General features: G+C 35.3%; 1 protein-coding gene and 1 long non-coding RNA gene across 5 annotated transcripts in view; one reads left to right on the top strand and one right to left on the bottom strand.

The window, feature by feature from the left end:
• The window catches only part of LOC106148763, a 65,264-nt gene extending 58,071 nt beyond the window's left edge, over positions 1-7,193 (bottom strand). For both annotated transcript variants that reach the window (XR_001234435.1, XR_001234434.1), the window contains exon 1: positions 7,083-7,193. This is a non-coding gene — a long non-coding RNA (uncharacterized LOC106148763). The remainder of the gene's footprint in view (positions 1-7,082) is intronic.
• The window catches only part of Anapc10 (anaphase promoting complex subunit 10), an 84,581-nt gene extending 71,914 nt beyond the window's left edge, over positions 1-12,667 (top strand). The window contains exon 5 of one of the 3 annotated variants that reach the window (XM_005386638.2): positions 11,937-12,667. In XM_005386638.2, coding sequence (XP_005386695.1) covers positions 11,937-12,167 — 231 coding nt within the window. In that variant the 3' untranslated portion in view covers positions 12,168-12,667. The remainder of the gene's footprint in view (positions 1-11,936) is intronic. The other 2 variants (XM_005386637.2, XM_005386639.2) reach the window with 2 other exon arrangements.
• Positions 12,668-17,226: the final 4,559 nt, after the last annotated feature.

Raw genomic sequence — 17,226 nt, 5'->3', positions numbered from 1 at the left:
TGCGCTGGGGGCCCACCCTCCCCATTCTTAACTTTAATGTGTTAATGTTAATTGATTGGTGCTTTTTGTGATGTATTTAAGAAAATATTATCCTCTCCTAGGTCACAAAACTGTTTTATTTACTTCTAGAAGCTTTATTATTTCAGTTTTGACATTTACATCTAAATCCATATAGAGTTGATTTTTTGTTTATGGAGAGAAATGTAAAGGTCAAGGATCTCCCCTAACCGCCTAAACAGAAATCCAAATCATCCAGCATCAGTTACTCTCTTTTAGCCGTAATGCACATTGTTTTTCTAATTTTATGTTGACTTTGTTATCCAGTGGCTTGCAAAATTAATTCCCTTATTAATGTTAATAATTTGTAGATTCTTTTGAATTTTCTAGATATGCAGTCATAGAATTTAAAAATAATTTTTTTTCTTTCAATCTTTGTTTTATCCTTTCACCTCCTAGCTAGTTCTTTCTCCCCTTCTCCTTCTTCCCTGCTTTATTGTATTGCTTAAGTCCTCTAGTACAGTGTTAAATACAAGTAGTTGCTAGTGGACAGTCTTGTCTTGTTCTCACTGGGAAAGTGATCTCATGGGAAATTTTTCAGTGTTTTACTGTATATTGTGATGTATACTGTGGCTTTGAAAGATGCTGTTTTTCATTTGAAGGAAATTGCATTCTGTTTTTAATTTTCTAAGAGTTTTAAATCATTAATGAATATTTAATTTTTTCAAGAAATGTTTTTGCATCTGATAAGATGATCATTCAAGTTTTCTTCCTGTTACTATTAACAAAGTCAGTTGCACTTTATGTTTTTGAGACAAGGTCTTGCTCTATAATCCAGGTTAGCCTGAACTCACTGTAACCCAGGCTTGCCTCAAACTCACAGCAATCTTCCTGCCTCAGCCTCCTGAGTGCTAGGATTATAGGTATGCACCACCCTGCTGGCTCTGTACTTACTCATTTTCAAATGATAATGAAACCTTGCATATTTGGAGTGGTTTTGTATTCTTTTTATATATTGCTTGATTTGATTTACTAATGTTTTGTTGTAGGGGTTTTTTTGCGTAAGAAAGATTAGCCTATAATTTTTCTTATAATCCTTATCAATTTTGGAAACAATGTTATGCAAGCCTCATAAAAATAGTTTAAAAATGCTTTCTCCTTTTCTTTTTTAATTTTATTTTGAAGAGGAAAAAAACAATAGGAACAATGATACAGAATTTTTAAAAGAGATAATAGGAAATTAACAGTGGATATTATATTGCATAATGTTATCTTTAAAGTAGTTGCTCAGATTATGAGACACCGGCATGCAAAACTGATCAAACAATATAAGCATAAACTGTTCCTTTCAAGAAATGAATAGAAATTAATAGTGTAATTATCGTACCTATCTTGTGTGTGTATATATATATTTTTCTTTTTTTTTTTTTTTTTTCTCTTTCTTCTTTTCTCCTTTCCCCTGTCCCAGTTATTCTTTCCTTCTGGGCAGTTTCTTTCCCTTTCACGATATCTATTGTACAATTTGGATCCTATTTACTCTTTCAATTTCTTATACTAAGGAGACAATACTATATTAATACATGTGAGTCTGATTTATTTCACTTATAAGTATGGTCTCTAGTTGCATCCATTTACCTGTAAAAGCCTCAAGTTTATCCTTATTTATAGCTGAATAGTTCCCCATTGTATAAAAACACCACATCTTTTCTATTTTCTGTAAGCCTGTTTGCAAAATTGATGTTTTTTATTTTTAAAATATTTGGAAGAGTCCAGTTTTATTGGCAAAACCATCTAAGCCTAGAGTTTTGTGGTACGTTATAAATTATAAACCAGTTTCTTTACTAGATATGTTTCTGCTAATATTTTAAATTTCTTGTTGTTGGTTTTAATAATTGTGTTGTCCATTTTGTTTTCTAGTATAGGTAGTCTTTTGTTAAACCCAGCTGATAAACTCTTAATTTGCACATATTTTATTTTTCAACCTACATTTCCATTAAGCCATATTCTAATTCTTAGATGAAATTGTTTATCCTTTCATTTATTTTCTTTATCTTTTCCTCTTAGTTCTTAATGATACTAATTATATTTTTTTATTATAAGACACTGGAACAAACCTTTTTGTGCAGATTAAAACATCTTATTAAAAGCTTTTTATATTGAGCACATGTTGATGCAATAATACTTAGATAGATGAAATATAAGCTTAATTTCACCTGTTTCTTTTAAATTTTAATGTGGCTACTAGAAATTTTTAAGTAAATACCCAGCTTATGTTTGTGACCTATAATAGTTTTCTGTTGGACAGGTGATGTTTTCTATTTCTAGGGAGAGTTACTTTTTCTTTCCATCAGATAGATTGAAACATACTGTTCTTCTTAGTCCCTGAGCTAACCTGAGGCTGCACTGCAGTTTTGGTAAGGTTCTGTCTTCTTCCATTCTTTAACATTCCCAGAGCATAGCTGCTGAAGGCTTTCAATTGGGAGCCTGGTGTATTCACAGGTCCTTTTCCGTGGTAGGTTCTAGACACTAGTACCCTTAGCTCTGTTCCTTAGCTCTGACAGATTGCTAGAAACTCTGCTCTGCCTCTGAGACACCTCTTGCTTAACCCCTCAGCCCCCATACTGGACAGCTTCAGTATACAGCAGATACTTTGAGGGGAAAATAGATTGTGTTTAAAGTCTGTAGTTTTGTCTTTTTGAAAGACCATTAGTCCTAATAACTCAACGAGTTTCTCTGGTTCCAAGGAACAACGCTCCCTGGGTAGAGCCACAGTTCTAAACATCTTTCCATTTTTCCGGATCAACAAATGCTCCCACAGTTAAAATGGTGTGAGAAAGACCATTCACCTTGTCAAGGTTCTCTTCTCCCCAGAATCTTAGCTACTGCTAGTCCTCACTACTTTAATAGCTCTCTCATACTTTTAAAACGGTGATTTTTATATTTTTCCAGTAGCTATTAACCAGAGCTTTAGTTTGCCACAAATGATTTCATCTTCTTGGCTTTAAGAGAGACGTTAAATTCTTTTTAAAAAATATTAGTACATGTTTGCAATTCATGCCATTTACATTCGTCTTGGGGAGTGGTTACATGTACAAACCATAGCTTGTTTCTTTCTTTCTTTTTTTTTTTTAAATCTCAGTCTCCTTCCTGCCCTCTCTCTCACTTTCCTCCAATTCCCTATCCCATTTTTCCCTATCCCCATCCATTTATTCCATTACATTTTCTTTATCCATTCACCTGTTGATGCACATACAGGCTCTTTGCAGGATTTAGCTATTACAAGTTGTGCTGCTATAAACATGGATATGCTTGTATTGCTGTAGTATGATGTCTTAAGCAGTTTGGGGAAGACACTGAGCAGGGAAATCAATCACTGGGTCATATGAAATTTCTAATTTCAGTTTTTTGAGAAATCTCCATATTGCTTTCCATAACGGTAGTACTAGTTTACATTCCCACAACCATAAAGGAGGGTTCCTTTCTTCACCGTAGCCCCACCAGCATTTGTTTGATTTTTTTTTAGTGAGTATCATTCTTTCTGGAGTAAGATGGTATCTTTATTTTTCTGTCCTTGCTGGGATAAAATACCCAACACCCAAAGTTAAGGAAGGAAAGATTTATTCAGCTCACAGTCTGGAGGTTTCAGTCCATAATTAGCTGGGTCCAAAGCAGGGTGGCAAGGCGGAGGGGCAACAGTTCAAGGAAGGAGAAGACAGCAAAAACAGCAAGTCTCTTTTCCTCTTTTATATTGTAAGCAGACTACCCCACCCCAGGTGGATGTAGCACTCACACAATCTCAGTGCCCTCCTCTTGCACAGGATGAGGATGTTCATAAAGTAGGACCCTGACCCCCTGCTTAGTTAAACTTGTAAACTTCTCAAGTTCTCAGTCTATCAACCATTACAGTCTACCCCTTGTCAGCTTGGCAACCAGACACATTTCTTTAAACTGATTTAGTTTCTAGATACAAAGACATGGTTATTCTTATCAGTTCACAATTTGACCATTATAACCCAGGTTTAACAATCCTTAAGAACCAGTACTAAGTCTATCTACATTATAGTACATTAGAACCATAACATTCCACCCTGGCCCCCCAAAGACTCCTGCACATCCCTGTATGCAAGAGACATTTAGTCCATCTCTAAAAGTTGCCAAAGTCCTAACAGTTTTCAGCATTGCTGAAAAGTCCACATCCCAAGTCTCCAAGGTGTAAGGCAAATGTGTAGCTGCAAGCACCTGTACAAATGAAAAGGTAAATACTTCCAACTTGCAGTGGCACAAAATAAACATTTTTATTCCAAAAGTTACAAATGGGAATACAAAGCATTGGGACCAAAGCAAGGCCAAAATCCAGCAAGGCAAACACTAAGTCCTATAGTTCCACATGCAGCATCCGAGGCAATCTCTGGCAAATTGTGATCTCCAAAGGGCTAAGTGACTCCACCCATGTGGCATTTCCAGTGGTTATAGTTCCCATGGATTCTCTCTTGGGTTCACTCTGCTCTGTCCTTGCAGGTTTCCTTAGATGATCCATGTTCCTTGTTTTTCCAGCTTCTGAGGTCTCCACTACACTTTTGGTTTTACTCTCATTGCTTCACACATTGCCCTCCCATAGCACACTGCCTGGTCTCCCAGGCCTTCTGAAATTGGGGTGGAAGCCTTCTTAACCCCACAACTCTTGCATTCTGCTTACACTTAAAATCACTGGCATGTGGATGATGCCAGGGTCTGCTGCCAGCTGGAGCAGTAGCCATGCTTCTCTCTCTCTTGGCTGTAGGAGTCACGTGCCAAGAGCACTGGGCACTATGAATCCAATTTTGAGGAACAAATTTTCTGTGCCTCTACCATTCTGGAACACAGTGCTCAGTGCCTTTCTTCTCAAAGCAAAGTTTTTCTCTTTTGCAGTTTTGAGGCTGCAAAGAGTGGAGACTTGCTGCTCCTTGTGATGCCCTCAGGCCATCTTTTGTATTCTCCTGTTCCTTCTCATCACTGGAGATCTCAGTTTTTTTTTCTTTCTAGTCCACAGCTCTATTGGTTCTTCCTTTCTGGCCAAACTCACGACATTCTAAATCATCCTGCTGGGTTCCTTGCTCTTGATTCACAAATAGATCTGCCTGAAAGCCCCCAACAATAACCATGCCACCACCTCATATTTGACTGTCTTGAAATTCCTTTTGCTAGATTAATTAGCCACCCTTAATCTCAGTCTTAGTCAGTGTCTCTGAACACAAGCAGAATGCAGACAGACTTTCCACCAAGCTATAACATACATCATCTGGAGTCTAACAGCCAATGTAGTTCTTCTTTCCAACTGAAACCTCCCGAGCCTGGTCTTTACCGGCAGGATTTCTGTCAGCCTTCTGGTCTTCTGAGCTCTGCCCCAAATCTCCCATACAGAACAGCCTAAAGTGTTCCAGCTCTGTTTTTTCAGCCAGCATCTCCAAACCTTTCCAAACGCTTCCCACAAACCATTCCCACAAACCATGGTCAGGTATAGTTGCATAAATGACCCCAAATTCTGCCTTCCTTACTTTTCTCTTGTTGCTGGGACAAAATACCTAACATCCAAAGTTAAGGGAGCAAAGCTTTATCTACTTCACAGTTTGTGAAGGTTTCAGACCATAATCAGCTGGCTCCAAAGCAGAGTGGCATGGCAGAGGGGCAACAGTTTAAGGTAGCACAAGACAGCAAAAGCAACAAGAGCAAAAGAGAGAGGAACAAGCCTTTTTCCTCCCTTATTGTTGTTGTCAGAGATTTACAAGGGGCGAACAATATAATACAGGACACATATTTTATAAGATTATTTTATAATAGTCACCCAAAGAATCATGTACAAAGACAGTGCAGGAAATCTGTCCACACACTAAAGACCAAAGAATCCAGCTGAGGGCCTGGATTCCACAGTAATGTCCTGTACAAGTCCGGCTAAAAACCTAGAGCCCATAACAATGCCTCCCATGAGTCCCATCTGGAGACCTACACCCATGACAATGTCACATGCAGGCCTGTTTCATGGATCTGCACTGGGAAGGCCCAAAAGTCAGTGGTGGAAGTTAGAAGGGGTCTGTACCAGCAGAATGGAGGATCTGTGGTAGCAGGCTGAGGGAGCTGCACTGGAGCCAGGAAGCAACGCTCAAAGTAAGAACTAGAGCCCCCCAAAAAAGTATCACAGCCATCCTCAGCAACAGTAAGATCCCGAGTTCCTCCAGTGATGAGAACAGCTGAGCTCCTGTCAGGGAAGCCAGTGCAACAAGCTTCTTCAGGAGACTGATCAGTTGACCATCTTCCCCTGGGGAGCCAGGAAGTGATGCTCAAAATAAGGACCAGCGCTTCCCCAAAGTGAACTGTAACCATTCCCAGTGACACCAAGGCCATGATTTCTGTAGATGAGGAGAACAGCAAAGTTCAATAGGAAAGCCAGCATGACAAGGTCCTCCAAGAGAACCAGCAGCAGCCCCAGGAAATCCAACAGCTTTTGACAGTTTTTTTTCCTCTTCTGTAGTTCTGCCTCTTAGCTGCCAGCAACAGCCCTCAGGTGGGCCTCCCAAACTGGTCAACGTGCTGGTTCAGTTCAGCTGGGTTTTACAAGTTGGCCACCAGTTGTCAATCTACCACACTTATATTGTAAGCAGACTACCCCCACCCCAGGTGGATGTAGCACTCACACTGTCTCAGTGCCCTCCTCTTGCACAGGGTGAGGATGTTTACCAAGTGAGGACCCTGGCCCCCTGCTGAGTTAAACTTCTAAACTTCTCAATTTGATACAGTGTATCAACCATTACAGGTGGAATCTTAGCATTGTTTTAATTTACATTTCTCTAATGTCAAGAGATGTTGAACATCTTTCCATATATTGATGATTTGTGTTTCTTCCTCTGTTCATTTCTTATGCCTATTTCTTGACTTAATTTTAGATGGTTTAATATTTTTGAGTTATTTGTATATTTTAGATATTAGTCCTCTGAGGAGTAGCTGGCAAAAATTTTTTTCCCATTCTATAGTTGTCTCTTCACTCTACTGGATGATTCTTTTGCTGTACAGAAGCTTTTTAGTCTAATATAATCTCATTTGTTTATTCTTACCTTATTTCTTGTGTGAATGAAGTTCTGTTCCTTTCCTGAGCCAGGTGTGGTGGTATAGGCCTGTAATCCTGCACTTGGGAGGCTGAGGTAGGATGATTGCTGTGAGTTAGAGGCCGGATGAGTTCAAGGCCAGTCTAAACTACACAGGGAGACTCTGTCTCAACAGAACAGAACAGAACAGAACAGAACAGAACAGAACAGAACAGAACAGAACAGAACAGAACAGAACGAACAAGAACCACAACCATAACCATAGCCACAACATTCTGTATCCTTAGTTCTGTTCCATTGATCCATACAGAACTAGAGAGATGAGTCTTTCGAAAGACAAGGAAGGGATGAGAAAGATGGAAAACATACTTGAAGGAGATGAGACCACTAGACAAGAACATTTTTCATTTTTCTCTTTGAATTGCATCAAATACTATATAAAGTACAAGAAGCTTGAAGCAAGAAGGATCTCAGAGATTTGGCAGTAATGCAGTTTACATTATCTCATTGCCTAACAACATTCCTACAAAGAAAGCGTACCAACTACACAGGAATACAATTATCCTAATTTCAATTTTGACTTACAAAAATGACTGTTTCATGATTCCTCCTAATAGATGGAGCAGTTAAAGTTTAGTAAGGAGAAGTAATTTGGTTAAACTCAAAATTAGAAGTGAAATTCAAATCTAGATTTTCTTTTATCATGTGGTCTAATGTTCTTTCCACTGCATTGTTTTGTCTATTGCTATCATTTTTTGGTTACTCATTACATGGATATGACTTCTAGTTAGGGTTCTTTACAACAAAAAGAAATAATAGCTTGTTATGCATGCGTTTTGGTATTGTTTGCAGTTAAAAGGAGGAAATTATTCAGTACTAAAACTATGTTTTAAAGAGATTTTTGGTTCTTGTTTATCCTGTTTCTTGGTTGGGCAGGGAAAAAGAAGGGGAAAGAGAAAAGGAAAGGAGGAGAGAAGGAAAGAAGAGCAGGAGGAAGGAAAAGAAGATACAGTAGTATTCCTTAATTCTTTTCTAGAGCAGCTCATGGAATCCAGATTTAGATTCACTGATACTCATGCTTTGAGCTGTATTCATAAGATAAACCTGTATTTTCTGTGCTGCATGTAGTGCGTGTATGGTCAGTAATTAAGATCATTTAAAATCAATATCTATTTAAAAATCACTGCATAACTTTAGAGAAATTTTTACAGACTTAGTTTTATTTTCTGACAAGATTTTTCTTCACTTGTTAATGAACAGTTTGGACTCTTAAAAAATGATAAAGACAGTTTGGACTCAATTAAAATAAAACAGTTTTTTAAATTAAATTGCCTGGTGTGCCTGGTGTTCACACATTTCTTAGTAAAAAACCACTAAAACCTAGGTTTTAATTATCTAGACTAGGTAAAACACTTATTCTCCAAGAAAAGAAGCTTTGCTAGATGCTTATTAAATAACTTATTTTTTGTTAATATTTTCATAATTTATACCAAATTTGATTTATTAGCACATGAATTTGGGGGTATTAGGCATAGCCTTTGAAATAAAACCAGAAACATAATGTTAAAACTTTCCCTACGTGTACCAGCATGATTTTCCCTAGATTAGATGTATTTATAATGTACGTATACATTGTATTTCCCTTGATTATATTATGTTTATACAAGGGAATGTGTCCTTTTTGTGTGGGTGTGACTTTTTTATAGATGGGAACAGTTATGTGTGTATGAGTTATCAAATTACCCTTAAGGGTTTTTTTTTCTTAAATAAGAAGTTGCCTAGAATATTTCTGTGTTTTTGAAGTTGAATATACTTTAGTTTTATGTTGAATTTTGCTTATTTGTTGTTGAATGTCAGTAAATATAATCTTTAGTACCTACAGAGTTCTAGTTACTGTTGAATTTTGTTAGCTATTTTGATAGCAGTACAACTTAGGTACTATATAATATACTTCAGCATACTTCATCTCAGTGACTTGGAAAGTTTAGTGATTTTACCAAGTGTTTTTATTTTTTTACTTACGACCAAGTGTATTCATTTATTTACATACTTACTTTGCAGTTCTGGGGATCAAACTTAGGGCCTTGTGTATGCTAGGCAAATGCTTTAACCACAAACTGAGTAAGTGTTCTGATTTTTTTTGAAAGACTAGTTATATGCTAGAGAAAATTACTAATTAATACGTATGATTATTCCAAAGAATCAGGGGATCCTTCAAAGAAATAGTGTAAGCTCATTAAAATTAAAGACAGTGCAATAGGCTAAGATTTTTTTGGACATAACTCCAAAAGCACACAAATAAAAGTAAACATAGAAAATGGGATTGCTTCAAACTAAAAAGCTTCTCTATAGCAAAGGAAACAGTCATCGGAGTGAAGAGAAAACCTGCAGAATGGGAGAAAATATTTGCAAACTAGATATGAGGTTAATATTTAGAATATATGAGGACCTCAAAAAACATGAGAGCAAGAAAATCCTAATAATCTTATTAAAAATAGGAAATAGACCTAACTAAACATTACTCAAAGTAAGACTTATAAATAAATAATGGGTATGTGAAAAATCTTCAACATCACAAATTATGAAAAAAATGCATATTGGGGCCCCAGTCAGATAACTATCTCACTCACTAAAAATGGCTGCTATGTATGACAAAAGATCAGGCTTTGGGATGTATTTCAGTGGTGGAGCATATGCTTAGGATAGAAAAGCCTTGGATTTGATCCCTAGCAGTACCTAAAAAAAAAAGAAAGACGAAAGATAACAAGTGTTGGTAAGGATGTAGAGAAAAGAGAACCCTGTTGCACACTGTGGGAATGTAAATTAGTCATTATGGAAAAAATATAGAGGTTCCTCAGAAACCTCAAAATAGGACTACTATATGATCCAGCAACCCTATTCCTGCATTTATATCCAAAGAAAATGAAGTCAGTATGTCAAAAGAGACATCTACACTCCTGAGTTTAATATAGCACTAGTCACAACATCCGTGGAATGCAAATAACTGAAGAATGAAATCTTTTCTTTTGCAACAACCTGGATGGAACTGGAGGCTACTATGTAAGCGAAATAAGCCAGACACAGAAATACAAGTACTGCATGGTCTCACTCATATGAGGAATCTAAACAAGTCAGTGGCGTAGAACTGAGCCTGAGATAGTGGTTACCTGAGGCATGAGGGAGCTTGAAGGGAGAGAGGGGAGTGGAGAGGTTGCTAAGTGGGCACTAAGTGGCAGTATATAGGGTAGGAAGTGCTAGAGTGCTGCTGCACAGTAGGGCAACTATCTATTGCAACCAAAAAGTAGAAGAATGAAGTTTGAATGTTTTTGCCATATGAAGAGATAAATTTAACCTGATTATACAATATATAAAAGTATCAGAACATCATGTGTGCCCCACTAGTATGTACAGTTTTCGTGTTTTTTATGTATCAGTTAAAAATGTTTAATTTTTAAAAGGAGAACCATGTCCTGATTCATGTTTTCAAGAGCTGTGAGTCTGTAAAGGATCTCTATGTGCACTGTTAAGAAGCCTTTATACAGCACCTAGAAAAAAATAACTGGGAAATTGCCCGTTTGGTAAAGTGCTCACTTCACTGGAAGAGCTTAGTGGAAAAGGCATTTGTTAGGAATCACATTCTGATTTATGTTTTCAAGATCTATGTTCTTGACATATAAAGAACCTACATGTTCACTGTTAAGAAACCTGAGTAAGCTGAGTGTGGTGGCACGTGACTGTAATCCCAGCGCTCAGAAAGCTGAGGCAGGAGGATCATCACGAGTTTGAGACCAGCCTGAGCTACAAAGTGAGCTCAAGGCCAGTTTGAACTGCATAGCAAGCCCCTGTCTCAAAAAAACAAAAAAAAAACAAAAAAAAAGAAAGAAAAAGGAAAGAAACCTGTGTAAAACACCTTAGAAAAAGAACTTAATTAAAGTATTGCAGAAATGATGATGATAATGATGATGGTTTCAGGAAATGGTAAAATTCTATAAAGTGCCTTTATATTTCAAGTGCTTTCATTATATAATTTGTAGAACTTCTGATTTTAAAAATTTATTGAATATTTGCTATATGTCAGATATTATGCTTGCTTCTTATACACTGTTTTACTTTCCAATATCCATATGAAGTGGGTGATAATTGCATTTTTGAAATATTATTAGGAATTATAGTTGTATAATTCAGGCTTTCAATGATTAGATAATATGTCTAAGCTCAAATAGTAGATTAGATACAGAACTTGCAGGCAAGCCTACTTAGTTGACAAAAGGGCTAGAATTCTTCATTTGATAGCATTTTGTATTTTAAACATAGAAAATCAGAAATATATATTGCTTTTAAATCAGCAATAGCAGCATATCACTCTTATTTTCCACATTGGTTACCTGTTATAAATATGTGATATTTGTAAAATTATGTTTTTTAACATGTTCAGAAATCCTTTGCATTTCTAAAGATGCTGAAACGTGCATTCTTTTTTTGAGACAGAGTCTTACTATGCAGTTCAGGCCGGCCTTGAGCTCACTTTGTAGCTTAGGCTTGTCTCGAACTCATGATGATCCTCCTGCCTCAGCCTCCTGAGTGCTGGGATTACAGGTGTGCGTGTGCTTTCTTTCTATTGTTATGTAATAGAGTTTTCTGTAAGCACTGTGGTTTATACATCTATTTTTATTTTGTCTAATGTGACTCTTGTAAAGTGCTTAATAACTATAAAAGTAAACCAGGTAAAAGTACCCAGTAACTGGTAATGGTCATTATCATACTGTCATCCCCAAAGTGAACAAAATGTTAATTAAAATGCATTCATTATTATACATTATATTCATTGGGCAAAAACATAATCTAACTTTCTTTTCTTGTCAGCAACTTGAATTGGTGGAACCAAGTGGCTGGATTCACGTTCCCTTAACTGATAACCACAAGAAGCCAACTCGCACATTTATGATACAGATTGCTGTTCTAGCCAATCACCAAAATGGAAGAGACACCCACATGAGACAGATTAAAATATACACACCAGTGGAAGAGAGCTCTATTGGTAAATTTCCTAGGTGTACAACTATTGATTTTATGATGTATCGTTCAATAAGGTGATTTTAAAATGGAGTAAAAGTGATTAAACCTGTTGTTTTGACATGTCATTACATATTGATATAATCCCATGTAGGTATCTTTATTGAAAAAAATCAGTTAGTTTTCAGTTTTACATATGTTTAAAAGTATTTTACTTTAATAAATACATCAGTTTTGGATCATATTGTCTCTACTTTCTTTAATATATGGTAAAACTCACACATTTTATATTACTAAAAGAAATTGCAAGCCACTCATATTTTCTTGTATTAAAAGAAAACTAGCTGAACTGAAAATTTCAAGCTACACACAGAGCTTTATTTTTTTCAGTTTTTATTTTTTATAGGTACGTGTTTGTAGCACATAATTACTGACATATGTGCATAAGACATCTTTATTCTTTTCTTTATCCCCTCCCCTTCACCTACACTGCCCCCTGCCCATCTCGTGACCCCTTTTCCTTTTGCAAAAGATCTGTTTTCCTTTTTTGTATTATCTGTCTTTTATTTTATTTGCTCTTTATTTATATGTTTCTCATATAAGAGAATATTATATTTAAACTTGTGTGTCTGACTTATTTTGCTTTATATTATTTTTTGAATTTTGGATCTTTTTAAATATTGAATCTTTTCAGTTGAACTTAGCATTTTGTGTCTGATAAGAACCTGAGCACGAGGGTATAATTAACTGTCTCATATTTACTTCCACAAGATACTTGCAACCCTAGGGTTGTGTATATCCTGACAATGTCACGTTGGATATTGCTATATCATCGGTGGTTTATCTCAATTCTGGTAATAGAGTTAGTTTCAAATTTGTCTTTGAAATGTTAGCATTCCGTGGGTATAATATATCCTGTGAAAATTTATAAATATATGAAATCACTGTTTATAAAGATTTTAAATGAATGGTTTAAAATCAATAGTTGATTGCATATATTTTTTTCCTTCCCATATCTATTACCTTTGGGAGGATGGTTATTGAACCACAGAACTTCTGATTCACTCTTTGGAAAAGATTGTGTGGTGATTCATTCATTGCTGAGTATAATACATAGTCTGAAATAGAAAAGTTTAAAGTAGTAATAGTGTTTTTGTTTTATTCTGCAGAGTACTATTTACTTAGGTACTGTTGAAAAAATAGTTTTAATTTTCACTCATCAAAAATTTTGCTCTTCTCTGAGCTTCAGAAAGTTTATTTTTGTTTTGTTCTCTTTGAAGTAAAAAACATGGTGGTTGATTTATAGGATCAGCAGAAGTTAGTAGTCAAAATAAATTTGAAATCACCAAATTGAATAGAGACAGATGTGGGATGTTGGGCAGCATGGAAGAAAGGATGGAAGGAAAACACATGGAGGGGAATTAAAGGAGATGGAGAGAACTGAAGAAATGATACTAGAAATACACACTAGTGATTGATGCTTAATAGTTTGATCAATCTTACATGCCTGTATTTGTTTAACTGTGTAACCAATTTGAAGATAACAATATGTAATACGACAATCATTGTTAATTTCCTATCACCTTATCTGAAATTCTGTATTGCTTCTATTGTTTTGGTGGTGTTTTGTTTATGTCTGTTTGTTTGTTAATATGTTTTCATTCTTTTATCTTTAAAATTAAAAAAAGAGTCCTGTAAACAGCCAGGTCTTAGTTTAAGAGAAATCTTAGAAAGTATGAGAGGTTGTATTCATAATAATGTTCTGCTTATTTAAAGCTTACTTAAAAGAGGAAGAAGTATAACCACTATATGATCCTATTGTTTATCTCCTACTAGTAGCAGTTTGCCAAGAGACTCCTAAAATGAGGAGGGATGAAGGAAAAATGATGAGAAAACCAGTATGTTTTGTTTTGTTTTGTGACAGGGTCTCGCTATGCAGTTCAGGCTGGCCTTGAGCTCACTTTGTAGCCCAGGCTCGTCTCGAACTCACAAGGATCCTCCTACCTCAGCCTCCCAAGTGCTGGGATTACAGGCATGCACCACCACGCCTGGCTTACCAGTATGTTCTCTAATTTTACACCCTTTTCATATTTTTCATATATCAGCTGACTAACCATCTTACTAGGGATGAGAAAATTTTGTAGCTGAGTATTACACAGATAATGCTTTTCATTACAGGGATAATTTTAAATGCAGGTAGACTGTGTGTTATATTAACAAAGTAGAGTTATCTAAAGCTGTTACATTTCACTTTTTTGTGTGCATGGTACTGGAGATCAAACTCAGGACCTTATGCATGCTAAGTGCGTATCTTACCACTAAACAACATGCTTAACCCACATTTCATTTTTAACAATGCATATTATATTGAGATAAGGGTGTATCTCAGTGGGAAAGCACTCACTTAGCATGTGCAAGATCCTGGGTCTCAGTCCAAGCACTGGGGAAGAAAAGCACATTGTATATTAACAGAGATTTGTATCTAGAATATACAGAGAACTTTTACTACTCAGCAGTAGGAAGAAAAAAAAATCCAATTAAAAAATGAGCCAAAGATTTGAACAATTACTTCTCCAAGTAAAATATGTGACCCAGCCATTCTACTCCTTTATATTTGCCAGAGTAAACAGAGCATGTGTCCCTATAAAAATGTATACATGAATGTTCATAGCAGCTTTATTTGTAGTACAGGTTTAGTATCTTTTATCCATAATGCTTAGACTCTGAAGTGTTTTGGATATTTGGATTTTGAAATATTTACATGTACATAATGAGATATTTTGGGGTTTCTAAAACTGAAACTCATTTATATTTCCTGTGCACTTTGTGCGCCTGTAATTTCGTATAGTATTTTTAGTATGCCTGTGTTTCAACTGTCCATCATGTGAGGTCACATGTAGAATTGTTTGTGGCATCTTATCAGTGGAGAAAATTTCAGATTTGGAACATTTCACATTTTGGATTTTCAGATTATAGATATTCACTTGGTACCTCAAATCTTTCTGGAAGCACCCAAAACTGGATCAACAGAATGCATAAAGAAATGACAGTACATCCATATAATCAAATACTACTAAGCAATAAAAATGATTAAACTATTTTTATGTGCAGAAACATGGATGAATTCACAAAATAATTATGTTAAGAGAAAGAAGCTGTAAAAATAGGGTACATACTTATGATTCCATTTTTTAATAAAATTCCAGAAAACACAGACATCGAAAGTGGCAAAGAGCAATGATTCTATAGGATAGGAGTAGGGAGAAAGAATGGACTACTTTGGTGGATGCTGGGACTGTTCGTTATCCTGATAAAAGCAGTGGTTTCACAACTGTATGCATTTGCCAAAACTCATGAAATTGTGTACTTTAAATATGTGTAGTTTATAGTGTATTAATTATACCTCAATAAAGTTGATCTAAAAAGTTACTTTATGTCTTTCAAATAGGAATTGCCTGAAAGATGCCAGATTTGAAGTATTTAAATTTTTTATCGTATGGGGTCTCAGAATAAAAAACTAAACGACAATGACAGAAAATTCACTGATTCGTTTGCAAGTAAATGCTTTTTAGTATTGGACAAACTATGGGTATAAAATTACAAATTTTGAGTTTCCCTGTAATCTCGGGTATAAATGAATTTATTATATGAGGAAATAGTGTCACAAGAAACTAAATAAAATAGTTGAATTTTAAGTTACACATTCATGGAACACTAAAAAATACCCATCTGTGCTTAGGTTTGGGGAACTGAATTAGATGTAATAAAGAAACCAAGATAAATCTGACGAACGGTTTACTTTCCAGTTGTTTACAGTGTAGTAGGAAAATATGAGGTCTTTAACCAACCAAATCATAAACTAGAAAGTCTAAGATCTCTCATGGGTTGAAAAGAGTGTAGAGTAGAAAGGAGAATTTAATTCTTACCCAGGAAGATAGAGGTGAAGCTAAAGAAGAATTGCAGAAAGGTATAATTTTGGAAAGAGTGTTTGCTATATTCGCCAGTTTTTCACAGTTTAAGCCTGTTATTAAATCCAGACTATGTGTGTTTTTATATTAGTAATGATTTGAGTAACATAATTTGTATGTTCAGAACCAAGTGATGTTTTATACATTTATTCTTGTTTGAAGCGAAATGATTAAAACAGACAAATCTTGAAAGGTAATTTTAGACACTATGTCTTCTGTTCTTTTAGTCATTCTGACTTAATTTAGTACAGGATGAAATATATATAATTTATTTAACTTACCTATTTGTAGTGTTTTAGGAAATTGTTATCGCTATAAGCTTCTTAACTAGAAAAATACCAGTTTATTATTTTAATTGAATTCTAGGATATTAGTTTTATCTAGGTAACTAACTTTTAAGTCATATTTTCAAAATATAATACATTAAAACATTAGGGAATATAATTTACATAATTATATGAGAACATTTTTGCTTTGTAGATCTTTTAATCAAGATTATCTTTTTTTGCCTAGACTGTTCAGGGATTTTGCTCTGACCCTTCTAGGTACGATGTTGGGAAATTTTTATTAACATAATACTGTTTATCAACCTTCTACAAGGAGACTCTCCATGACGTGGTTTGTTGGGTCTGTTTTTCCTTTGTACCCAGAAAACTTTGCAGAGTGGAAGGTGATGAAGGAGAAACCTTGGTGATTAGGTTGTTAATTTTCCATGATAATATTTATTAACAGGAAAATGTTAAGCCTAATTTACTGAAAAACTCCATATTATAAATCTAAGGTATTTTAATGCATGACAATTTCATATGAGAAGTCAGTTATTTTTAATACCTGTAAGCAATATATTTTTTAGTTTTATATGACAATAACTTTATTCCACGACCATCTCCACCACCACCATGTGTCTTCTTTTGTCTTTTTCTGGTGAATAAAACCAGCTTCCTATTTTGCAAAGAAGCAGACTTAAAATTAAACTAATTTAGAATTGTTCTGCCTGCTTACTAAACTTTCCTCAGTGAATTTTTATTTCAGGGATGGTATTTTAACAATACAATCGAAATTCTGGCATTTGCCATCTCATCAAAATTACCAAGTTTGGAGCAATAGCTTTTCTCTGATGTAATGCAGCAATGACCATAAGTCTAAGATGTTTCTCTGTGCATTCACTTTTC

The sequence above is a fragment of the Chinchilla lanigera genome, unplaced genomic scaffold (genome assembly GCF_000276665.1).
Source record: "Chinchilla lanigera isolate Chin_1 unplaced genomic scaffold, ChiLan1.0 scaffold00027, whole genome shotgun sequence".
Classification (NCBI taxonomy): Eukaryota; Metazoa; Chordata; class Mammalia; order Rodentia; family Chinchillidae; genus Chinchilla; species Chinchilla lanigera.
This window is presented reverse-complemented; position numbering and strand designations above follow the sequence as displayed.